We start from the raw sequence: 26302 nt of genomic DNA on the forward strand, positions 1-26302 counted from the left end.
ATAATGATTATATTGACTGTTTTGAAAGTATTTTGAATATTGAGTTAATTGAGCAATGTTATGTTGCATGTTATAGAGAATTTAAAATCAATATGTGGTTCTCATATTTCTAGATAATGTTATCTAGATTGATAACGTTATCTATCTATCTATCTATCTATCTATCTATCTATCTATCTATCTATCTATTCACTCCTAGTAACTGATTAGAAGAATTTACAGGTGTTTTTTGTTTTTAAGATTTTTAAATTTTATGTATGTGGATATTTCATCTGCATGTACATCTATCTGTACACCAGAAGGCAGCATCTGATCCCACAAGGCTACAGTTGTCGAGGTTATGAGCCACCATGTGGGTGCTGGGAATTGAACTCAGGACCTCTGGAAGAGCAGCCAGTGCTCTTAACCGCTGAGCCATCTCTCCAGCCCCGAAGATGTTGTTTTAAACTTAAGTTCACATCTTTTGGGATGGAGACTGGCATATGTGTCACTTCTCCATAGAAGCCTTAAATCTTTCCTGCTAGGCAAGCATCCCTTAGAAGTATCCTAAAAAAATCCAGTAAAACATCATTTTGTTGAAACCTTTGCATTTCTCATCCTTAGCATCTTTTATGTGGAAAGACTGAAGTGGTCCCCTCAGCCTGGGTCACAGAGGACCCAATAACAGCCTCTGTGGAATGTGTCCTCAATATTAATGTTGTCTGCTTGTTAATTTTAGGATAAAAAAATAAGGCTTGAAAAGATTCCAGCTTAAATATAGCTAAGGGAAATTTAACTCGATGTGACTATCATTCACAGGGTGTTATTGTTTTCTCTTTCCAACATAAGAATCGTTTCTCATGGTGAAAGGGGATTTATGTTGTATTCTCCACAAGCCCAACTACCTAGAGAGTGATTTTGTTTACCCATCAATGATGTCCTGGGCTAAACCTTGTCAATACTTCGGGTCACAGCATTGAGAAGGACAAGAACCACGGATCTCTCAGGCTTGTTTTTCTGAGACAGGATCTCTTCATTGGGATCTGGGGCTTTCTGACTAGTTTGGTGGGAGGGCCGTCGAAGCCCACGGGACTTTAGTTCCCCCTCCCCAGTGCTGGGATTATAGACCTCGGCAGCATACTTAACTTTTTACATGGATTTGCGGGACCACATCCAGGTCTTCTTGATTGCATAGCAAGCATTTTACTGACTGAGCCATCTCCCCAGCCCCTGTGTTGTTCTTTTAAAAACCATTACAGTAAGTTCCTTATGAAGATTTTTTTTTTGGCATTTTTTAAGTCATCAAAATAATTTATAATAGTTAAATGCCTCTTGAATACACATTCTATCTTCTGAAGCTAAAAGTAATATGCACTCAAACAGTTTTTTTTTTTTTAAAATCTGTTTGGAACATTAAACATGATAGAAGTAGAAAAAAAATCTCTTATGAAGTCCGCTATGAAAGGAAATTGTAACAGGTTCCTGGTTAGACAGAAATCGTTCCATCTCCAAGGGACAATACGCAGCATAACTGTGGCTTCATAGAATGAATTGGATAGTGTTCCTTCTGTTTCTATTTTGTGGGATAGTTTGTAGAGTATTGGTATCAGGTCTTCTTTGAAGGTCTGGTAGAATTCTGCACTAAACCCATCGGGTTCTGGGTTGTTGTTGAGAGACTTTTAATGACTGCTTCTATTTCTTTAGGGGTTATGGGCTGTTTAGATGGTTTATCTGATCCTGATTTAACTTAGGTATTTGGTTTCTGTCTAGAAAATTTTCCGTTTTATCCAGATTTTCCAGTTTTGTTGAGTAAAGACTTTTGCAGTAGGATCTGATTTTTTTTTTTAATTTCATCGGTTTCTATTCTTATATCTCCCTTTACATTTCTGATTTTGTTAATTAGGATACTGTCCCTGTGCCCTCTGGTTAGTCTGGCTAAGGGTTTATCTATCTTGTTGACTTTCTCAACAAACCAGCTCCTGGTTTTGTTGATTTTTTGTATAGTTCTTTTGTTTCAACTTGGTTCATTTCAGCCCTGACTTTGATTATTATCTGCTGTCTACTCCTCTTGGCTGTATTTGCTCCTTTTTGTTCTAGAGCTTTCAGGTGTGCTGTTAAGCTGCTAGTGTATGCTCTCTCCAGTTTCTTTTTGGAGGCACTCAGAGCTGAGTTTTTCTTTTAGCACTGCTTTCATTGTGTCCCATAAGTTTGGATATGTTGTATCTTCATTTTCATTAAATTCTAAAAAGTCTTTATTTCTTTATTTTTTCCTTGACCAAGTTATCATTGAGTAGAGTGTTGTTCAGCTTCCATGTGTATGTGGGCTTTCTGTTGGTTTTGTTGCTATTGAAGACTACCTTTAGTCTGAGGTGATCTGATAGGATGCATGGGATTATTTCAGTCTTCCTGTATCTGTTGAAGTCTCTTTGGTCACTGATTGTACGGTCAGTTTTGGAGAAGGTACCATGAAGTGCTGAGAAGAAGGTATATTCTTTTGTTTTAGGATGAAATGTTCTATTGATATCTGTTAAATCCATTTGGTCCATAACTTCTGTTAGTTTCACTGTGTCTCTGTTTAGTTTGTTTCCATGATCTGTCCATTGCCAAGAGTGGGGTGTTGAAGTCTCCCACTATTATTGTTTGCACGGCAAGGAGTGCTTTGAGTTTTAGTAAAGTTTCTTTTATGAATATGGGTGCCCTTGCATTTGGAGCATAGAAATTCAGAATTGAGAGTTTTTCTTGGTAGATTTTTCCTTTAATGAGTATGAAATGTCCTTCCTTATCCTTTTTATAACTTTTGGTTGAAAGTTGATTTTATTTGATATTAGAATGCCTATTACAGCTTGTTTCTTGGGATCATTTGCTTGGAAAATTGTTTTCCAGACCTTTACTTTGAGGTGGTGTCTGTCTTTGTCTCTGAGGTGCATTTCCTGTATGCAACAAAATGCTGGGTCCTGTTTACATATCTGTTTTTCTGTCTTTTTTTATTGGGAAATTGAGTCCATTGATATCAAGTGATATTAAGGAATAATGATTGTTGCTTCCTATTATTTTTGCTGTTATTTTTATGTTTGTGTGCCCATCTTCTTCTGGGTTTATTGAAAGAAGATTACTTTCTTGCTTTTTCTAGGGTGTAGTTTGCCTCCTTGTGTTGGCATTTTCCATCTGTTATCCTTTGTGGGGCTGGATTTATGGAAAGATAGTGTGTAAATTTGCTTTTGTCATGGAATATCTTGGTTTCTCCATCTATGGTAATTGAGAGTTTTGCTGGGTATAGTAGCCTGGGCTGGCATTTGTGTTCTCTTAGGGCCTGTATAACATCTGTCCAGGATCTTCTAGCTTTCTTTTTTTTCTTTTTTTTTTTTTTTTTTTTTTTTTTTTTTAATTTTTATTTATTTATTATATGTAAGTACACTGTAGCTGTCTTCAGACACTCCAGAAGAGGGCGCCAGATCTCGTTACGGATGGTTGTGAGCCACCATGTGGTTGCTGGGATTTGAACTCTGGACCTTTGGAAGAGCAGTCGGGTGCTCTTACCCACTGAGCCATCTCACCAGCCCGATCTTCTAGCTTTCATAGTCTCTGGTGAGAAGTCTGGTGTAATTCTGGTAGGTCTGCCTTTATATATTACTTGACCTTTTCCCCTTACTGTTTTTAATTTTCTTTGTTTTGTGCATTTGGTGTTCTGACTATTATATGATGGGACGAATTTCTTTTCTGGTCTAATCTATTTGGAGTTCTATAGGCCTCTTGTATGTTTATGGGTATCTCTTTCTTTAGGTTAGGAAAGTTTTCTTCTATAATTTTGTTAAAGATATTTGCTGGCCCTTTAACATGGGAATCATTACTCTCTTCTAGACCTTTTACCCTTAGGTTTGGTCTTCTCATTGTGTCCTGGATTTTCTGGATGTTTTGGATTAGCATTTTTTGCATTTTGCATTTTCTTTGACTGTGGTGCCAATGTTTTCTATGGTATCTTCTGCACCTGAGATTCTCTCTCTTTTCTCTTGTATTCTGTTGGTGATTCTTGCATCTATGACTCCTGATCTCTTTCCTAGGTTTTCTATCTTCAGGGTTGTCTTTCTTTGTGATTTCTTTATTGTTTCTATTTCCATTTTTAGATCCTGGATGGTTTTGTTCAATTCCTTCACCTGTCTGGTTGTGTTTTTCTGTAATTCTTTAAGGGAGTTTTGTGTTTCCTCTTTAAGGGCTTCTAGGTGTTTACCTGTGTTCTCCTGTATTTCTTTAAGGGAGTTATTTATGTCCTTCTTAAAGCCCCCATCTTCATCATGAGATGTGAATTTAAATCAGAGTCTTACTTTTCTGGTGTATTGAAGTATCCAGGGCTTGCTGTGGTAGGAGAACTGGGTTCTGATGATGTCAAGTAGCCTTGGTTTCTGTTGCTTATGTTTCTTGCCCTTGTCTCTTGCCATCTGGTTATCTCTGGTGTTAGCTGGTCTTGCTGTCTCTGACTGTGACTTGTCCCCCCCTACAAGTCTATGTGTCAGTATTCCTGGGAGACCAGTTCTCTCCAGGAGATATTTGGGTATGCAGAGCTGTGGCACAGGGTCAGCTCTAGGATGCAGGTGGAAGCCAGAAGGATCCTGTCCCTAGCTGTTGGCTTGGTTCCTGTGTCCTGATGGCTCTGGGAGGGTCCCTCTTAGGCCAGGAATTTGAGCAGAAGTGGCGGTGTTACCTGTGCTCGCAGGGTTTCAGCGCTCCTGGGAGACCGGATCTCTCCCTGTGATTTTTGGGTAAGGAGCGCTGTGGCACAGGATCAGCTCCTGAGATACTTTTTCATTGTATAAAAGTATCGTTTTCTCTGTAAGTATAAGTTGCCCTTTTGATTATTGATCTGCTTACTATTTATTTACCCTCTTTTCAGTAAATGAATATTAAAAAAAACATTCGTTCAAAGTTGCTGTCTTTTAAAAAATGTCTAATTTTTAACTCTGGCTTGAGATCTAGGAGATGGACTCGTTCACATGTGTTTTATACACTGGAAATGACACCGGTTATAAACGAGTACCGGTTATTCATGGTTCCCAGTACACACACGTGACACTGTAGGGAGACTAAGGATCTTCACAGCGTCCCTTTTTGTTGTTCTTGTATTCCATTATGCACTATCATTCTCAGGTTTAAACATTATTTTCGTTATCCACCCACATTTTAATAAAAATGCCAACTATTTATTGACTTATGTGTTGAATATTTTATAGGTAAAGTGTACTAAATTCATCTAGCAACTGTTTTATTGATTAGACAACGGATGCTTATATATGGCCAGTAGTTATCATATATATATATATATATATATATATATATATATATATGTTTATATATTTAATCTTCCCAATAATTTTCTGAAATAGGTACTAATGTCATCCACATTTGTACAAGAGGATAATAAGATATAAAAGGCTATTTAGTTTGCCTGAGTTTTATACTAAGAAGAAAGTGATAAAGCCATCACTTAAACCCAGATTTTCTGCCTTTTAAAGTCTCAAGTGATTTGTCTGACAACTCAGGTTGCTTTCTGGTCTATCTGCCAACATTCCCCCCCCCCCCCATACAACAGGTATATCTATCTTCCAGTGTTAAATGGATAGATATTTGCAACATTAGCCATTTATGTTACAGTACATATTTTCAAAGTAAGCCCTGTGGCATCCTGGGTAATTGCCAGAGAGAGTCAAATGTTGCATTCCTGAGACCAGTCAGCTCCACCTACACTTTTAGCTTTGTGTTGGGACCAGTATGTTTAGAGCTCCTCCCTTATAGTTCTCCACACCTTCTGCCATATGGAGGTAGCCCCAAGGCTGAAGATTCCTGAGAGAATACTAATTTGTTACTTTAGATCTTTGCCAGGAATTGTAGCCAGCTTCCTCCAGGAACAGTGCTGGTTCTTAACTTTGTTTCATTCTCTGTAGCATTCCCGCAGCCAACTCTGAGCACCAACCGTGGTTCCCAAGCTTTGACTATGGCCTTAAGCTAGTTTAAACTCTACAGGAACAGGGGTGATTGTCATTGCCTCTAATCTATAGATGGAAACATTGGGGCTTGGAATAAATGGTTGGCGTATTCACTGCCACACAGTTCACAAATGGTGAGCTGCTGTCAAATCACGCACCTTTCACATTTGTCATGATACAACTCAGAAAGTATTTGGTACATGGAAATAACCCACTGTTGCTTTCTCCCATCCTCCTCTCTCTCCCCTTCCTTGTCTCATTGAGGATTGAATCCAGGGCCTTGCAATGTTAGTCAAGAGCTCTGTCACTGAGAGCCTAAGCCCCTAGCCTCTCTTAATTCCTATGAACAGATGATACTTGTGACATACATGCAGGACAACTTGAAGGTAAATATAGATCAATACCAAACATATTTCTGAATTTTTTAAAGGAATGGTATGAGATAATAGCAGAGTATTTATAATTAAATATGGATTTCAGATATGTAAGTGAATCAAATACAGTATGTGAGGGGTTTTTTTTTTGGTAAGACTTTTTGCACCAATTTTTTAAATCACAATTTTCAAGTAACTTAGAATTTTGAAGCATGAGAAGAAAAAAGGCCTTATTGAAGTCTCAGGCAAGTGCTGCTGTAAATGGGAGAGGTCTTTAGAGGAATTTAAGGAATGGTGTTGGAAATATCCTTAGTATGCCAAAAATAAACTCTTCAGTGAAGCTGAGACGGAGCTAGTTTCCCCATTTACAAGTTAATTTTCTGAGGCAGGGAGAGAAAGGACAAGTTTGCCTTTAGGTTAAAGTGAAATGTTACTTTCTATGAATTAGTTTCTTGGTGGAAAGGGAGGAGAGATTAGGGAGCAGCCCCCCTTCAGCCATCACCATGGTAACTGACCCTGCCCTAACCTGATGTAGCCTCAGCATCAGGCATCTCCTGACTGTGGCCTTCTTTTTATGAATGCGATTCTCCTGAAGCAGTTTAGGATCTTCTCCTAGGATTGAGGAGTCCCTGGACATCAGAGCACATCCAAGACAGAACTGCCAGAATCCCCTTTAAATAAGATATCCATTCCCTTATGCGTTCTGCACACCCAACGATGCACAATGCTGACTGCAGGATCCACGTATAATAGTAAGACCTTGGAGGCCATTTTAAATGTCACTCTTCAGGGTTGTTGGATGAAGATACTATAAGAAATAAAAATGTTTAATGATAGAGTCTTTAATGGATCTTATAGGGAAAACCCAGAAGAGCCCCTGCTGAGAAATTATGTCCACCTCATTAGGTGCAGACTTTCTAAAGTATTCTGCTTGAGCTCGTCTACGGGACAGTTTTATTTGTTCACAGGGCCAGTAACAGAGAGGAGCACTGTTTGTGTGGTGGTGATGTGATCTAAGTTCAATGGCAAAGTTCTTGTCTGCTACTTCTTGTTAAGATCACTGTGGCTACAGAGAACAGATTTGGGGTAATAAATCAAGCACAAAGCTTTGATGCCAGTTTATAAAATGTTCAGCTGTATTTTCAGTAAAACTTTCTATGGGAAAATTGATCATTTCAGACTGGCTTGGTATATATTGGGTGGACTTGGACTAAGGATTACATTATAATTTACACCATAAAAATAAAATATCATGTGAATGTGTCCTGTGGGTTTCAAGTATTCTGCAAAGTTATTTCCCAGCTCCAATGATTATGATTATTAAAAAAGAAATTCACAACAGGAAAGTATTGCCTGTTAGTTTCTTACTGTGTTTGAACTGTGTGTGTGTGTGTGTGTGTGTGTGAATGTGTGTGTGTGTTAATGCAAATGCGAAATGTTAGGTACTTATGGTTCATGATTTAAACTCTGAATATTAACAATTTCCTTCTGTAAAAGTTTATCCTCAGTTTTAAGTCTTTTTGAAAATTCAGTCATTTTTCTTTATTCATTACATTTATTCAGCAAACATTTCTTAAATTTTATTGGGTAATATTTATCATCTCTGCCTCAGCCATTATTGTGTAAATATACACAGTAGAGAGGGGTAGGGGAGGGGAGAGAGAGAGAGCACCCTAAAATTCTATTAGATTATAAATGTAGGCTTGAGTTCCAAGACAGCTAGGATTACGCAGGGTAACCCAGTCTCAGAAAAAGAAAGCAGTCTCTTTGGGTTGTATCTCTATCCCTCTGTCCTTTCTGGGGTAGGTCCCCTGATATATAACTTAAAATTCTTTCTATTGGGAAGATGGCTGTCAGTAAAGTTACTTGTCGTGCAAGTATGAGGATCCGAATTTGGACCCCTAGCACCCATATAGAAGTTGCGGGTGGGGAGATCAGAGACAGAAACATCCCTAGATCTCACTGACCAACCAGTCTAGCCATTCAGTAAGAGACCATGTCCCAGAAGATAAGGTGGAGAACAAAAGAGGAAGACATCTGTTTACATCTGGTCTTCACACGCACACATGCATGCACGCGCGCACACATACAAGGATACCAACAAGAATATACACACCCCACACACTTAATTCTCCCTGTTATGAATATTCACCTGACTTAAGGCTATTTTGTTGTTTTCTGTTGCTGTGATAAAACACCATGACCAAAGGCAACGTAGAGAGTTTGTTTGGCTTATGGTTCCAGTGGTATAAGACCATGAGGGTGGGGTGGAGTCCTAGCGACAGGCAGCAGGCATGATGGCAGGGACAGGAAGCTGAGCACTCAAGTCTCAGACTGAAAACATGAAGAAGAGACTGCAGTGGGGACAGCTTTATGCTTTCCAAGCATGATCCTCTTGGGTCTTCCTTCAGCATGGCCACACCTCCTAAACCTCCCAATTGGTTCTTTCTTCAGCATGGCCACACCTCCTAAACCTCCCAAACAGTAGCACCAACTGGGAACCAAGTGTTCAAGTGTCTGAGGTTACGAGGGACATTTTTCAAACCAACACCATTTACCAAGGAAGCCTTCCTAGGCTCAGAGAGTAATGTCGGATAGAAGTGCGTGCTAGTGATTCAGTTATGATCTTTACAGTTTATGTTTGGGATGGTTGTCCTGTGGTTCTGTGTTACTCTGCATTGTGTGGGTCATCGATGCAAAGCTGCGGTTAATGAGAAGAGCGCCAGGGAGGAGGAATATAAAAGCTGACCGCCAACACCATTACTGGCTAGAAGCGTAATTCCGCACAAAGCAAACTCACTCTAAATGCAATTTCCTGTGTTCCAGTGGGAATACTTTCTACTTTGTGCAATGACTGTGAAATCATGTATTTGAAAGGTTCTCCAACATTACTAACATTTCTAAAATGTGCGATCCATTCCCTGATCTCTCTTTGCTCTGAGATTATTTTCCTCTTTTCTGTGGTTGTTTCTTTTCTGATGCAAGCTCTTCCCGTGTGTTGGCTGATCTCTGGTGGTCTGTTTACATTTGAGAACGGGACATCTGCTAACTTTGCTGGCAGCTGTGTATACATGGTTGCTGCTGGTCTACTGCTGACTTTGTTTCCTGGTAAGTGTGTCGGATGCTGCTGTGAGCTTGTAAACGTGACAGTTGTTGCATGAACACGCTCCAAACAATTTATTCAACTTTGTAAGAAAGGAAAGTTTTAGGTTTTTTTTTTTTTCAGGAAATAAATGCTCAGTTGATGGACGTTTGGTGTGTGAGGGTTAATGAATCATCTGACCAGCCACACATCTTCATTAATATAATACACCCTGTTTCTCAGCATGATACATACTTTCCCTCCATTGTTGCAGCGTTCTAAGGAGCTGATGGCCTTCAGGAGGCTCAGGACCCTCAAATTTAGGCTGTGTTTTCCATCATTACAGTTCACACTGTAATGGTTACCTACAGAGGACCTGGAGCTAGAAGCCTGTCAAGCATCTCAGAGGCAGCATTAGAAGTTTAAAAAAAAATTATCTTCTAAAACCCACCATGACTTTTTCAATGTGCACACACACACACACACACACACACACACACACGGCACATGCTCCTTTGTAGTTCCTTATCACAGTGCATTTGTAGAGATCAGCAATCAATTGCTTGCAGCAGTCAGTCAGTACTCAGTATTCTCCTTCAACCATGAGGGAGCTGGGGAGACACTTGACTTAAAGTACCTATGTCTACTGAGCCGTGTTCTCCCCAATATGAACTTTGTTTGAGAGGTCATAAGGATATTTTTAAATGCCTGCTACATCTCGTGTAACCTTTCTGAGGGATTTCAGGAGGTTGTGTTCCACTACAAGGAGGAAGTAAGTTTAGGCTCCAGAAGACAGAGTCTGGGGAGCAGGTGACCCAGGGCAGAAGAAAGTGGACAGCTCTTCCAAGAAGACAGATGGGCCCTGGCAGAGGGTAACGGTTCACATTGGCACTTCAGAGGCTTTGGGTGTGGCTTCAGGAGAAATGTGTAGAAAGCCAAGATATGAGTGAGCTCCTTGAGAGATGGCCAAGACCGTGGTGGGAATTAGGAATAACAGTGTGGTTATTGGAAATTCCATTTTAAGAACTATATAAAATTTTTATAAAAAGCCATCGAATTCTAGGAGAAAAGCTATGTAGTAAAAGTAGATACCTCAGTTGACATGTGGCTGGACATCACATCAGTCACACACGTGTTGTGGCGCTCAATCACTCACGTGCATGTTGTGGCTTTCATACACAGTAATGGTACCGAGGATCCCAGAATATGTTCTCAATAAGGGACTGTACGAAGAAACAGAGGCAATAGGAGATGTGGCGTGTGTCTAGATTGATGGCAAGGAAACAAAGCTAAATCTTTATTTTCCATTAAGGAAATAAGTCGGAAATAATTTTTAAAAACGAAGGTCTACAGAAATAGAAGCATGCTATTTAGAACATGAGGCAAATATGAAAAGAATTGGCTAAAAATGTCCACTGTGCTTATTAATAAGTCTTTTGAAATTAGTTGATGTATTTGTATATTTATAGCTTTGATAAACAAAAGTAAACAGAAAAGCCAAGTTGTGAAGTAAATAGATTTGTTTAGTCTTTTGACAGGAAATCTGAAATAATTTCCTTAGAAATTATTTAAACACAATCATTTCTTCTGACTTCTCAAAATATTTGAACAAAAATGAAACCATGTGTGACGTAGTTTTACACACACACACACACACACACACACACACACACACACGTGCGCGTGCCTAGCTTTTCCCCAGGGCCTCCCACTTCATAAGCGTTTGCCTTACCACTAAACTCCACCCCAGCTCTTCTGTATATGTTTTGATGTTGGCACACTTAGAATTATGATTGTTATGTTTTCTTGATGAATTATTCCATTGATAACTGAGCCTATTACTCATAAAACTTTGGCACAAAAATGTCCATTTTTTAATATTCTTGGTATGTTTTGCATCCTTTTACTTTTAACATCTTTGTAACATTTTATTTGTTTGTTTAAGATAGAATTTCTCTATATCCTGACTATTCTGGAACTCACTCTGTAGACCAGGATGGCCTCAAACTCAAAGAGATCTGCCTGCCTCTGCCTTCCGAGTGCTGGGATTAAAGGCAAGTGCCACCATGCCTGGCCCATGATACTTACTTGAGGTATCATCTTTAGGCATCTCTTTAAATATATCTGAAGTTAATATAAATATGCCTTATTTTTCTTTTGCTTTTAACAACTGCCAGCATACGTAATGGATGAGGAATTGGTCTGACAAGGGGACACTGGGGAGTTGGCCTATGATTAAGAACTCGGCAGAGCAACACATCAGGGGTGCTGCTGTTTGGGGGATGGGGGTGCAGAGTGATTGAAGGATCTGAAGAGCTGCTGAAACTGTTAGGAGAGCCTGTAGCCACTTGTCTGCCAGAAAGAGTTCTTTCAGGAACTGAGTGGATTTCCGGGACAAAGACTAGGTAATGCTGTGGCTTTGTTGGGAACTAGAAGACACTGACGTTTAAACCCATTCAAAACTGTAGAATGGAAAGATTCCAGGCGATGAGAGTTACTTCGGCTGTCTTGTCTTCAAGAAAACAAGTAGTTTTTTTCCCAGTGTTACCACAAAACCATGGGCTTTGAAAGTCTGTGGGGTGTGGGGTGGGCTGGAATAGGCACGGGGACGATGAGTCAATGCAACTGAAAAACTCTCATTTGGAGAATAATCCACTCACAACAACTCTTTGGGCTACCATAGCTTTGCAACAGCAAGACTGGGGGTATATGGGTGTGCACAGACACTGGATGCCAGGGATTGACAATAGACACTTTCTCTATCACCTTCTGAAGTGGAAACTTAGGGGTTCTTTGGAAAATCACTTGTGTTGGATGGTGTTTTGTTAAGACAAACATGTGAAGGAATGTTTCATTGAAGAGGGCGCAGGTGAAGGACTAAGGCAGACTTGAGAAGTTTTGCTGAAGTAGACACAAGAGAGAGGATGTTCTGCTAAAGCAGACAAGGATAAAGGACATGCGATGAAGGGTTCTTCCCTAGCAACACACATGTATTGGTCCACCTTACACCGTGTAATTGAGCTCTGTTTGTTGGGACTCCATAGAGAGAAACGCACCAAAAAACTTTTGGTGGCGTGTTACAGTTTCTTGTCACTCCTTGGACTCAGCTTGATTGGCAGAGTGATGTCAGCTGAGACAGACGCACATGCTTAGGCGAGACCTGCGGAGGACACGTGATGTTTGGAGAGTATAAACAGGGCTGGACGGACAGGGACAGAGGCTGAACTTGGCTTGCTTATAGAGCTGGCTGTGCGATGTTTGTTGGTCTTCCATTTTTGTTGATCTTCGTTTTACCGAGAGAGGCACAGCTGAGAACTTTGACCCTGGGCTTCCTGCTGACTGGTGCTGAGGCTGAGGCCTGGCTGTCCCTGCTGGCTAGTGCCACCACTGCTGGTTCGTGTTTGCTATCTCATCTATATCCAACCAGACTGTTGCTATATCTATCTATGAAGTGTTTGCCAGTGGATTGAGCTGACCTGTAAACTGAACTGTCAATTTTCAGAAAACACAGACAGAAATTGTTTTTCTAAACAGGTCCATTTCCCCCATATCCTTTCTTTTCCACTACCTCTGGTGGGTGGTAGGCTAAAAGGGCGGTTAAAACGTTTAAGAACCATCAGTAAAAATAGACTTAAAAAAATTGAAGTTACAACCCTCCATCTTCTTTTTTTGAACTGGCCCCTTCATTCACTCTAGAACTCACCAATTCTGTTACTCGTCTGGGAAACATCCTGTCGACCCAGACTCCAGGCACAGGAGCTACAGATATCCACAGGCGCACCCCGTCCTTAAGTGGGTGCTCTGGATCGCAACTCAGGCCCTCACACTTGCAGGACAAACACTCCACTCACTGAGTCATAGCTCCGCATTTGCACAAAAAGAAAACGTATAGGTTGTTCTTCAAGAAAAGTCTTTAGGGCTGGAGAGATGGTTGAGTGGTAACAGCTCACAACCTCCTGAAACTCCAAGGTGTGGTTTCCAACACCTTCTGACCTGTGTGGACACCTGCATGCATGTGGCACATATGTACTCACACAGCAGCACATACATATACATAACAAACACGCAATAATAAAATTCTTTTAAAAAATAAATCTCTGTTGGCATTAACCTGCCATTGTATCATCAATAATTTATCATATGTTTAGCTTGGAATGCATCCTAATGACTTAAACTGACATTTGTTTTTGTTTTTGTTTTTTTGTTTTGTTTTGTTTTGTTTTGTTGTTTTTTTTGTTTTTTTTTTTTTGGTTTTTCAAGACAGGGTTTCTCTGTATAGTCCTAGCTGTCCTGGAACTCACTTTGTAGACCAGGCTGGCCTTGAACTCAGACCAGGATGCCTCTGCCTCCCGAGTACCACTCCCAGCTTTAAACTGACATTTTTAAACTTCACAAAGCATTTGTTTGAGAGGAGATAAGTAGACACAGGCCCCACTCCTTTACCAAAAAGCTATTTGTAATTGATGCCCACTGGCAAAGAGAAGATACACGTCTCCAATGGAGTGCTAGTAGGTCTGGCCCCTGTCCAGCAGTCATTGGCAGACACACTACGAACTCCATTGTTCTTGGGCTTTTGTTACTTTTTTGCTCTTTTTTTGTTTGTTTCATTGGCCTTTTGTTTGTTTGTATTGATTTTTTTTATTTTGTTATTCTTTGATTGTTTCAGTTTTTGTTTTGTTTTTTGTTTTGAGAGACAACACAAAGTTGGGTGAGTAGGGAGTTGGGTAGAATTTGGGAGGAGTTGGAAGAGAGGAAAGATCATGAGGAGAATGAATGTAGGCGATAATTTTTAAATAAAAAAATATCAGTACAGGAGAGTAAAACAGCGCCTGCCACTCTTGAGTGCATTTCTCTGGGGCCCTCCGTGTTTGTATGCACGTTGGCATGGAAGTAGTGCAAAAGCTCTGTGGTTTCCATGATTATTCTGGAAGCTGAAACCTTACCTTCCTCATACCACACGTAAGTGTTACTGTAACTTATTCCCCGGCATTAACTGTTGTCTCCAAGGTGTATTGCCGCTGTCTGCTAACTCAGGCCTAGTTCTGGAAGCTTCTAGCCTCCGTACAACCTTATCTAGACCTAGAATATTTCAGCCTCTGAGACTTCCTACTAAATAAGCCCACTGTTTTCTTGTTCTTTCTGAACTCTGGCTGGCTGGTTCAACTCAGCGGTTTTGGGTCAAAACTCCTCTCCACGCTGACTGACTCAATCTGGCTTCTCTCTCGGCCGCTGACTTTGTGCTGTGCTTGACCTCAAACGAATTCTGTTGCTCTGTACTCATTCTCTGGCTCCTTCTCCTTCTCTGGCTCCTTCTATCTTCACCTGTGAACCTTGCTCTCTCTCTGCAACCTGTCTCCTTCCCCTCTCCCTATGCACTGTTCCCTCGTATGTTGGTTGCCTTTCTTTCCTCTCTCATGAGAGTACGGCATATCCTATTCTGTCTAATCTCTCTGACTAGTCTGTCTGTCTGTCTGTCTCTGTGTGTGTGTGTGTGTGTATGTGTGTGTGTGTGTAAGTGTTCTAGTAGAGTCTGCTGCCGTACAGAATAATTTTAAAGCCACGTGCTTTACTTTTTAAGGAATGAAATAAAAATTCAAGATAATAGTCTGGGGAAAGTGGGAGAGATATTCAATATGGGGCTGAATGAATGTGAAGTCCATGTTCACAAGGAAGGAAATGATACTGAGCTATGTGAAGCTATGTAAGATAATTCATGTTATGTATGTGTGTTAAACTGAAAAGTAGAAACAATGGAAGGTATTAGAGAAGCAGTAAGTTGGTGATGTTTTTAAAAACACATCTACAACATCAACTATAACCTGGCCCACCCAAGCCACTCTACCTAGCATCTTTCAGTGTGATATAAAATACATTTAGAGACCAACTTCGCAGGCAATGGGTTCATTTTCTTAGTTCAGGCATGACTAGAGTGTGCCAGAGTGCTGCTTCTCCCAGTGGTTCTTCTTTCTCCCTCGTTCACTTTCTCTCCTTACCTACAGTACTCTGAAGTCCCATCTGCATGTATAATTAGCCGTTTCTAGTTTTACCCTCTTGTCCATTAAACTCTACTCCCCATGTTGCATGTTCTTGTCTTCTGGTAAGTACTTTGTTATGTCTGCCTTTGCATATCTATTTTGTGTTGACAAATGGCTCCAAACTTAAAACCACTACAGACATTTATTATCCTGCATCGTTTCTAAGTGTCAAAGACCGTGGGAGTGAATCAGCGCATCCCTCTGGTGACGCTGAGTCAGCACTTTGGTTAGGCTTGCAGAGAGCTGACCCTTTGAATGCAGCTGCAAGCTCTGCTGCCAAAAGAGTTCCCTCGATTGTTGTTGGAAAATTGGCTGTTGGTAGGAAGCCTCAGCTAAGCATGGAGACATCTCAGCAAGGCTACCTGAGAGCAGTGAATGGAGTCCAGAGGAGATCAAGGTGAAAGACACGGTGTCTTTTATGACAGGCTCAGAAGTGAGTCTCCATCCTTTCAGAGTAACCTATCATCATAAGGGTTAGCTCCATGTAGTGAAGGAAAGAAGGCTGAAGACCACAAGGTGAGGAGGACCTTTGGGAGCTATATGGAGGCTGGCTGCCGGTTATCTACTGCGTTTTGAATTATTTTCCTACCCATTTAGTCTTTAATCCCTCCTTACGTCTTTTTTATTTTATTTTATTAGATATTTTCTTTATTTACATTTCAAATGCTATCCTGAAAGTTCTCTATACCCTCCCCCAACCCTGCTCCCCTCCCTACCCACTCCCACTTATTGTCCCTGCATCTTTTAAAAGTTAGTGTCTTTCTAATAATGGATTCTAGTCCCACTTAATCTCCACTACCCTAAACATAGTCTGAGATTTCTCACACATTATTTCCATGTTTATCTTTGTCTAAGATTGATGTTGTTGCATTGCTATAACCTTGCTACATTGTAACATTGTTACAATGGTAACATTGAATTGTCTAAATCGATTAAAAACATTGATTTTTGTTAGCTGGCTTCATGTTTTATAATTTGAGCCTATTTTATATTTAAGTTGGGGGTGTCAGATTGATACTTACTGTAAAAATACACAAGCAATCTCAATAAGGAGACGTTTGTTTCCTGTAAATGATTTCAGTCTCCTTCCCGCGTTCTAAGCCCTAGCAGCCCCTTGTATGCTTTCTGTCAAGAAGGCTACCTCCACGGAACATATCTGGATTTGATCTGTCACTATTTTATTAGGGATTTCTGACATTGCACTCATGAGGATATTAGTCTGAGCTTTGACTTTGATTGTGGCTGTTTGGTTAGGTTTGCTTTTGGTTTTCTGAGAGGGAACAGGGAGTTGGGTGGGTAGGGAGGTGGAGAGGAGTTGAGAGGAGTTGGGAGGGGTTGGGAGGGATTGGAAGAAGGGAAAGATCACGATGAGAATGAATTGTATGAGATAATTTTTAAATAAAAACACTCAAGAGGGAGGAGAAAAACATCACCTGCAACTCTTTAATACATTGCTCTGAGGGCCTATGCGTGTGTATATACTTTGTGGAATGGAGAGTTGTGAAAGCTCTGTGATTTTTCATGATTATAGTTGAAGCTGAGCCACTAGCTTCTGTACAGAACACATATGGACTGGGAGTTAGGAGGAAACAGCACTCCAATGGCTGGCCTTGGAAAGTGCGCTGGGAAGCATTGCCAGCTTGAAGAAGGTTGTTTACCTTTTGAATTTGTTTTCATTCTTACACATCTTTAGTTGACTTCACTAGCAGAGTTATGTACTTTTGGAGTTTTCCTTTTGTAAGGTTTTTAAATAGTATGATGCATTTCTTAGTTACAAGGCCCTTAAGCTAACATTTCTCCTTGGCTAATCTTTGCTATTTTATGTCTTTAAAAGAGATTGCGTGTTTCATTCAAGTTGTCCAATTATTTTTTTGCCCATAATATTCTGTTATTTTCCCCCCAAGTTCTGTGATTCTACATTTTGGTCTTCTGTAGGCTTAGATTTTTTAAAACTTACTTTTAATAAGGGTTTTCAAGCATTTTGACCCCCCCGCCCCCAACACACACACTTCTAGCCCACCATCCAATGGTGGGGCAGAAAAGGTGGTAAGTAGGACAAGGGGATGTGTTTAGAAGAAGTTCTTTGGTGTGATTCCGATTTCCATTTGTCAGGATACCAGCAGCCCAGTTCAGTAGTGCCAGGTTACCAAACATGAATCAGCAGCAGTGGCCCAATCCAGCAGAAACAGCCAGGCCTCTGCCAAATCAGCAGAAGTCAGCAGGGGAGTGGCCAGAACCAACCAGGACACCAGGAGAAGTTCTCTGCCGTGCCTCTCTCAATGAGGTGAAGATCAGTGAAGATTCCAGACCAATGAAGTGTTGCAAGGCTAGTTATGCAAGCACCCCACCACTGTCCATTGAGTTCTATTTATCTCTCCAACATTGCGTGTCCTCGCACGGGTCTGCTTCAGCAAAACACCACGTGAGTCTGTATCCCGTGACACAGCCAGACACTTCCACTTGGGCGCTCCTTGACATTCCTGGCGTTGATCATTTGTGGCTTTATCAGTGGTATTGTTCCTTTACAAACAGTTCTTGACTGTATTGTTTTTACCTTTTCTCTCCGCACTGTAATCTTTTATCAGATTTCCCTCTTTTGTTCGCCTTTGCCTCGGAGTTGACTTTGCCCTTCTTCCTGGTTAGTTTAGTTTGCGCAGACTCTTGGCTGTAAATAGTTCTCTCTCTGTGTGACCTCATAGAGATCACTATGACCTCATAATCTTCAGTAATGGTTATGGGATGCTCTGTCACTCAGTCCTCTTCTCTGGGCACATTATCCATTTACGCGTCAATCCCACAACGTAGTTTAGAATCTTTTTCAATTGTCTGCTTTCGGAAGCAGCAAAATTGCCTTTGACTATGGCAACCATTACAAGTGATCATTGTTTCTAATTCAAGATACTTCCATCTTTTCTCTTCCATTATACTTTTTGTTAATCTTTAGTAATGAACTTTACTATATAAAATAACTGAAAATCATGTCCATCCTACATTACAATGTTTGTGCTGCCATGTTCCCTAATAAACGGCATACTCGACCCAACAAAACACGCCCTGCTCATGACATCACCCTCCAAATACCCCACATCCATCAGCAGTGGTGGAGCTTTTAGTAGCTTCTTGTTTCCCCTCCCCCTCTCCTCCTGGTTAGCCAAGTTGTCACCAGAGAGGCTTTATCCAGCAACTGATGGAAACAGATCCAGAGACCCATAGGGGGAGGAATCAAAGGAGTTAAGAAACAGAATCAACTGACCTGGGCTCACAGACACTGAGCCACCAAGCAGGGAGCATGCTTGAAACTAACCTAGGCCCTCTGCATATATATATTACTGTTGTGTAGTTTGGTCTTCTTGTGGGACTCCTAACCATGGGAGGAGGGGCTGCCTCTCACTCTTTTGTTGGCTTTAGGGACCCTGGTCCCCATACTGAGTTGTCTCCTCCAGCCTTAATATGAGGGGGATGCCTAGTCTTACTTGATTTGCCATGTTTGGGTGATGTCCCTGGGAGGCCTGCCCTTTTCTGAAGAGATGGAGGAGTGGATATGGAGGGCTTTCTACTCTTTTGAGATGGAACTAACTCTCCTATTACTCATCATTTAAGATACAAACTACGTGACTCACAGTTCTATTATATAATCATAGGACAACCAGACAGCTCCTTGGTATGTATGTATAGCTCATCCCATAAAGACACTACACAATCTTTCTTATATAAATACAATTAAAAATCTTCATTAACTTTTTTTAAAACAAACTTTCCTGGGTATTTACATGTCATTCCATATATAATTTATATTTGTCTCTTTTTTTTGTGGTTGGGACTCAAACCCAAACCTTTCAGTATGCTAGCTGAGTACTCTACCCCAGAGAGACACACTCTGCCCCTGTTTTGTCTTTAAATATGTTATTGATACCTTTTCACATATATCTTTAAAAGTTCCTATTGGAGATAAGTTTTTTTAATACATGTAAGTGTGCCTCATGTGTTTATCATATAGATTTGATGCTTATCAGCTCAGGACCAGTCAGGCCATCTGTACACAGATCTGTCCTTCCCAGAGTTATAAGGTTTTACCCATCTACCCAATTTATAATGACTTTATAGTATTTAACCGTGTTACTATTTATATAGATTTAGAGAAAATCCCTTGTTTTTAGGCAGATATCTTTCCTCTTTTCTCTGTTCCCTTTCTCTTGGTGAGTGTGAGTGTGAGTGTGAGTGTGTGTGTGTGTGTGTGTGTGTGTGTGTGTGTGTGTGTGTGTGNGAGAGAGAGAGAGAGAGAGAGAGAGAGAGAGAGAGAGAGAGAGAGAGAGAATTAAACCTAAGGCCCATAAATGTTCTGTCATTGAGCTGTATCCTCAAGCAGGACACCATCGTTTTTGTATTTCAAATGATAACACTGCAGTTGCTATAATCATGGGTTGTTGTGGGTTTTTTGTTTGTTTGTTTGTTTGTTTTTTAAATGAGGGTTAGTTTTCTGAGACACAGTAGCTTTGGTTATCTTAAAACTTACTCTGTAGCCTAGGATGGCCCCAAACTTGGAGATCTGCCCGTCTCTGCCTCCCAAGCGCTGAGGTTGAAGGTGTGCACCCCCACTGCCTGATGACCATGTATTTTCATTACTGAAAAACCTAAACCCTTTTCACATTGCGGTCACCTCTTCTCTTATTTTCAGCCTCACATTTTGTAATAGAGAAGGTTGTACTATCCACATTTTATACACAGCAGCTCTAGAACCTAGTGAAAACTGTATGGTAAGAACTAAAACCCAGGCCACTTGAGTGCACTTAGCTCATTTGAACCAGAACCATCCCAACTTATGCTATCCGTAAAGCAATGCTTGTGTATGCTTAGAAATATACTGTTATAAAAGGTTTTGTGTACTATGAAGATCATTAACACATTCAGTGTTATGCTAGATGTCTTACTACTCAATTTTTATATAAATATACTAGGGGAAAAGTTATTCCTTTTTACTGACAAAGAATAGATAGAAACTTGCGATATTAAAGAAATTGTCTATCATTACACCATTCATAAATAGTGGACTCTGGGTTCTAATTTAGATCTTGCCTCCAAATTCATGGAGTGCCCTCTTTTCCTCTCTACTTTTCCCTTATTATTTCATAGACTTCTTTTTGCTTAATTAAAAATAACAAAAGTGACCTTTGAACCTATGGTTTAAATTAATTCCCTTAGAGATACATACATATATCATTTTATGCCTAGCAACAAATTTCGCCTACTTATAGATCAAAGTATTCTAAAGGGCTATGTGTTTGTATGCAAGGGAGTGTGATCTAACCATCTCTGGAAATAACCTCTCAGACACAAATAAGTTTTACTAGTCTCCGAGGTGTATCTTTATCCAGTCTCATTAACAATCAGAACTAACCATCACAGCTCTTCTTTGAATACACATATTTACATCTTTGTCATTTATCAATAATCTATGACACTCAGTATCTACTATGCATGAAGACTTGTACTAGGTTCACAACAGTAGATACTGGATTATGCAAAAGACTTTTAGTGAATCTTTGTGGGGGTATATGGATGTATGTGATGCTCCTGGTGTGTATCTGTATGGTGTATGTGTGCGTGTTTGTGTAAGTGCAGATGTGTGTACTATAGTGGTTAGCCACGTGGAGGTTTCAGTCCTTGTCTCCCATCTTGTTTGAGGTGGTCTTTTGTTTACTTCAGGGTATACCAGATTAGCCTGTTCAAAAGCGTATGTCTGTCTCCCGTCTCCCCATAGGAGCACTGTGCCCAGCTTTACAGGGGTATCAGGATCCCTTTTGAAATGTTGAGGCCTTGGCTGGGAAATGGGTGAAGATCTTCTGTGAGACCCCGTGTTAAATGTGAATCTGGACGAACAAAGCCCAGGAAATGGTCCCAGTCAACGAACCCTTTAAGAACGAAGCGTCATTGGCTCAAGCCATGCTCCTGAGGTTGAGACCCTGTAGCAGGGCAGATAGGAAGCATGGAATGTCGGATAGGAAGCATGGGATGTCGGCTGGGATGTCAGCTGGTTGGGGCTGGCTGGCCCCTCTAGCCAGCCAGGCGCTCCGCTTCTCGGTGGTGCCAGGAGAGGGCGCGACCGGCCAGCTGGTCCTCGGGGGCAGGGGGGCGGGGGCTGCCCTGGGGTCGAAGAGTTGGAAGTTAACCATGAGTTCTGGACATCTGAACCAACAGTCCTGGAAAAGAGTGAAAGTGAGCCCAGATCTAACAACAGACTGCTCTAAACTTGGTCAAACTACAGCCTCAAGAGAAAAAGACTTGAATTTCATCTGGCATACATTCCTTAATCACTATTGGGTTTCTGAAAGACGTTTATATTGTACTTTCTGTATTTATTTAGGTATTTGTGTTTCATATTCTTTCCATCCATCTATAAGACTACATTCAGGATGCCACAGCCTTGACTTAAATATACCATCCAGTAAGTTTGTGAGAATACATGCTTCCCTGGTTTAATTGTGGCTTTTTTTAAACAAACAAACAAACAAACAAACAAACAAAAAATCCTGGCTAATAAGGCATTCTGTCTTTTTATTGTTCTTAATATGTATTGACCAGTAACTTATAATCTATCAATGGACATTCTTGTAGTGTATGAGATACCATATTGAAGAAGGAAAATGCGATTGATACCAATTCTGCGAACTAACAGACAACACTTAAAAAGTCACCAGTTAATGGGCTGCAGTGTTCAAAGCATCAAGGCTTTCATCAGCCTGTAATATCGAGTGCTTTTGAATGTTGTTCATCGTAATTCATATACAATGGACTACTTCATTTATTTTTGAGAATTGATGACATTATGGGATTTAAAGTCTTTTCCCAACAGGTAAATATAAATAAATATTTGTGTATTTTATACCCTCCCTCACCTACAGATGCAACAGTTGGAGAGACAAGTTATCGATGCAGAACGGCAAGCAGAAAAGGCTTTTCAAGAGGTAGAGTATACGCCAGTCTTTCCCTGCCTCTATGTACAAAGAGTATATGCCAGTCTTTCCCTGACTCTATGCGTACAAACATTGTTTAGCTCAAAACAGGATGGCTGTCAACCTTACTGGATATTTTATAATTTTGCTCAAGAGCTCAATTCATAGAGTGGGAAAATGTACTCTATTTTGTTCCTGTACAGATTTTCCAAGAAGAAAAAAGATTTTGGTAGGATATTTTATCTTTTTTAGAAAGTCAAAGGTAACTTTGGATGGGAATCCTCACAGCAATTAGGTTTTCTATGTACCCATGCCCACATCCACTTTATGTACAGTGATAAAGAGTTGGAAATTATGTGAATCACAGATTGTAGAAAAATTAATGGGTAAACGTAAGGCCATGAACAGCTGCTGCTCAAAAAAAAAACACAACTATTTCAAATCATTTTACTGAGAACTAATAGAGAAACTTGCTTACCATTAATAAAATATGTACAAAATTCATATTTTGTATACTAATGCTTATGGGTCAGGAAAGTCAAATCCATAAGTTAAAAATTAGTCTGAGAGGAAGTTAGAAATCTGCTTGAATTGTGGCATTAAGATGATCTTTTTTTCTTTTTTTGTATTTTCATTTTTTTAAATTTTACTTTGAGTCTTTGGAAGATTTGGTGAGTCATGTGACCCTTTCTGGGCCTTGAGAGCAATGAAGTGGATGGCTTGGATATGCACACCCAGCCTGGACGTTCTTCAGTGATATTCAACCCACAGCTTCTCAATTAATGAGAAGATCCTTACCACAGTTGCTCAAAGCCACAGTTTCCAAAAGCAAAAAATACCAACCAAACAAACAAAAAATCAGCAATACAAAATTCTTTCTCAGAAATGCATAGTATAGCTAAGAGTACTGGCTGCTCTTCCAGAGGACTCAGGTTCAATTCCCAGCACTCACATGGCAGCTCACAACTGTCTGGAACTCCAGTTTAACAGGATCCTATACCCTCACACAGACAAACATGCAGACAAAACACCAATACATATGAAAATAAATAAATAAATAAATAAATAAATAAATAAATAAATAAATAAATAAATAAATCACACAGAAAGAGAGAGAGGGGGAGGGGGAGGGGAGAGGTTTGGAGAGGGAAGGAGGAAGGGAGGGGAGAGAGAGTGGAGAGGAAGAGGAAAAGAGAGGAGAGGAGAGGGAGAGAGGGGGAAGGAAGGGAGGGAGAGAGAGGGAGGCAGGCAGGGAGGGAGATGCATAGTGCTGCAGTCAGTCTTTGGTGTCTTTTGTTAGTAGGCTTTGGTGGTACCAAGCACATTTCTCCTTTAAATTTGAGATTACATTAAAAAAATTTTTTTTGGTTATTTGGTATTTTCTTCATTTACATTTCAAATGCTATCCCAAAGTCCCCCATACCCTCCCCCCCCACTCCCCTACCCACCCACTCCCACTTCTTGGCCCTGGCATTCCCCCGTACTGAGGCATATAAAGTTTGCAAGACCCATGGGCCTCTCTTTCCACTGATGTATCTTTTGATACATATGCAGCTAGAGACAAGAGCTCCGGGGTACTGGTTTGTTCATATTGTTGTTCCACCTATAGGGTTGCAGACCCCTTCAGCTCCTTGGGTACTTTCTCTAGCTCCTACATTGGGGGCCCTGTGTTCCATCCAATAGCTGACTGTGAACATCCACTTCTGTGTCTGCCAGCCACCGACATAGCCTCACAAGAGACAGCTATATCAGGGTCCTTTCAGCAATTGAGATTACATTTAACATAGCAAATTGTTAAGAGTGGCTTAAGAGATATCTGAGCAATGCCAACCCAACCTAACTCTTGCTTTCTTATTCATATTTGAAAAGAAACCTTAAAGTTTTAATTACATGAAACCTCAACCACATATAAGAGTAGAGAAAACAGAGAGAAGGAATCTCTTGGGAGTTAGTTAACTTGCGGTTTGTCTTATCAGTAGTCTATTGCTCCCTCCATACCCTGGATTATTTTGAGGAAGCCAATACCAGATGTCATACAATTGCACCCGAGAGCTGAGTGAAATCAAAGCTACCATCTCTCTAGCCCCGTGTTTTTGTTTATTAATTGGGTGAAGTTCGTATAATATAAGATTATTTAGAACAGATAACTACAATTATCATATAATCAGCATCTCTGTTTAGCTCCATTCATTAATTATTGCCACCTTTCACGATGAAGCCTGTCACTGTCACTCCCTCTGCCCTCCACCCTGGCAGTCACAGAGTGCACTCTGTCTTTGTGAATTTACCCACCGTGCATAGAACGGTGAGGCCTTGCTATGCGGTCCAGGCTGGCCTTAGAATTCTCTTGCCTCAGTCTCCCCAATGTGGGGATTACAGGTATGTGCCACCACACCTAGATTGGTGATTTCTTACAGAATTCTTCTTATAATATGTGATCTTTGTGTCTGGCTTCTCTTACTAGTAGGATAATTTTGATCATGTTCCATATATATGTCACATTTTGTTTATTCAACTATTGATGGGCATTTCAGTTGCCTCTGCCTCTTGGTTAGTATGATCACAGGCATGCACGTGTATTTATTTGAGTATCTGTTTTTATTTGTTACTATATTACTTGTAAATATAAATTTATTTATACATAATAGGTAATATTTATCATTAATGTAATATGTGTATATGCTGTTTTCCTCATTTTAAATGACTGGCTTATTAAAGTTGAGATCAGGACTGGATTGACACATTTCATTTGAGTCTTAGACTTTATTCTGTGTGGTTCTTTTTCTCTCCTTTGTTGGTTTAGTTTTTCCTCTCAAGCGTTCTGAGTTTGGAATTTGACTTATACCTTCCTAGGGTGCTGGTAAGCGTGCCTTTACTGTGTCCTTTATTTTAATTAGAATTAAATCTAAACATTTCCCTCCACCTTCGTCTCACCTTTTTCTCTCTTCCTCTGTATTTTCCAATAGCAATGGCAGTGGCATTTAGTTCCAAGGGTCTGTAAAGTGAACGTGTCAGACAGCATGCCCACTGGCAGTGTATGAGAACTGTAAATGACAGCAGTGCCAGCATTTGGCTTTGCTATTCATTTTAACTTTAGCTACTCCTGCCCTGTTCATTTGAGAAGGACTGTAATCTAAATTCTTATCGTTGGCTTGGTAAACATACAACACTCCCGTGCCATAAGTCAAATCCATCCTGTTTAAAACTTAATCTCTTGCTATCTTATAATGCCTATAACATAAATAAATTTATCTTATGAAAATGGCCCACTGATGGGCCATCCCATGAGAAAGGCTACAGCGTGGCACAACTGTAGACACTCCTGTACAACTGTGGTCCAGGTAGATATGGAGGCTACTTCTTTAAACACAGATGTTTTTTTTTTTAAAGATTTATTTATTATATATAAGTACACTGTAGCTGTCTTCAGACACTCCAGAAGAGGGCGCCAGATCTCGTTGTGGATGGTTGTGAGCCACCATGTGGTTGCTGGGATTTGAACTCTGGACCTTCGGAAGAGTAGTCGGGTGCTCTTACCCACTGAGCCATCTCACCAGCCCCTGGAGGCTACTTCTAACTCAGTGGCTCTTTATGATTCTTGGAGAAGAGTTGCCCCAATTTACCTACAACAGTCTTGAAAACATTTACAATGAGAACTCAGGGTTTGAGGTGAGCCGTTTCCCTTTCCTCTCCTCCCTCCCTCTTCCCAGAGACAGTGGGAAAGAGGTGGGGACCTATGAGACCAGAGGTTGCCAAGGAGACCAGAGGTTGCTAAGGAGACCAGAGGTTGCCAAGGAGACCAGAGGTGGCCAAGGAGGATCTGCACAGTCAGAAGAAAATTCAGATGGAGTTCATGGTTGTCCCTCTTGGGGTCAGCTGACAGCTTCTGGTTTATGGCGGATTGATC

The 26302-nt window shown here is 40.5% G+C and overlaps 1 protein-coding gene across 6 annotated transcripts in view; it reads left to right on the forward strand.

The window, feature by feature from the left end:
* The window catches only part of Plekhh2 (pleckstrin homology, MyTH4 and FERM domain containing H2), a 108544-nt gene that overhangs the window by 11470 nt on the left and 70772 nt on the right, over positions 1 to 26302 (forward strand). For all 6 annotated transcript variants that reach the window (XM_029471537.1, XM_021149120.2, XM_021149116.2 and 3 more), the window contains exon 3: positions 22345 to 22407. In XM_029471537.1, the coding sequence (XP_029327397.1) occupies positions 22345 to 22407 (63 nt within the window). The remainder of the gene's footprint in view (positions 1 to 22344; positions 22408 to 26302) is intronic.

This window comes from Mus caroli, chromosome 17, assembly GCF_900094665.2.
Source record: "Mus caroli chromosome 17, CAROLI_EIJ_v1.1, whole genome shotgun sequence".
In the NCBI taxonomy this organism is placed as follows: Eukaryota; Metazoa; Chordata; class Mammalia; order Rodentia; family Muridae; genus Mus; species Mus caroli.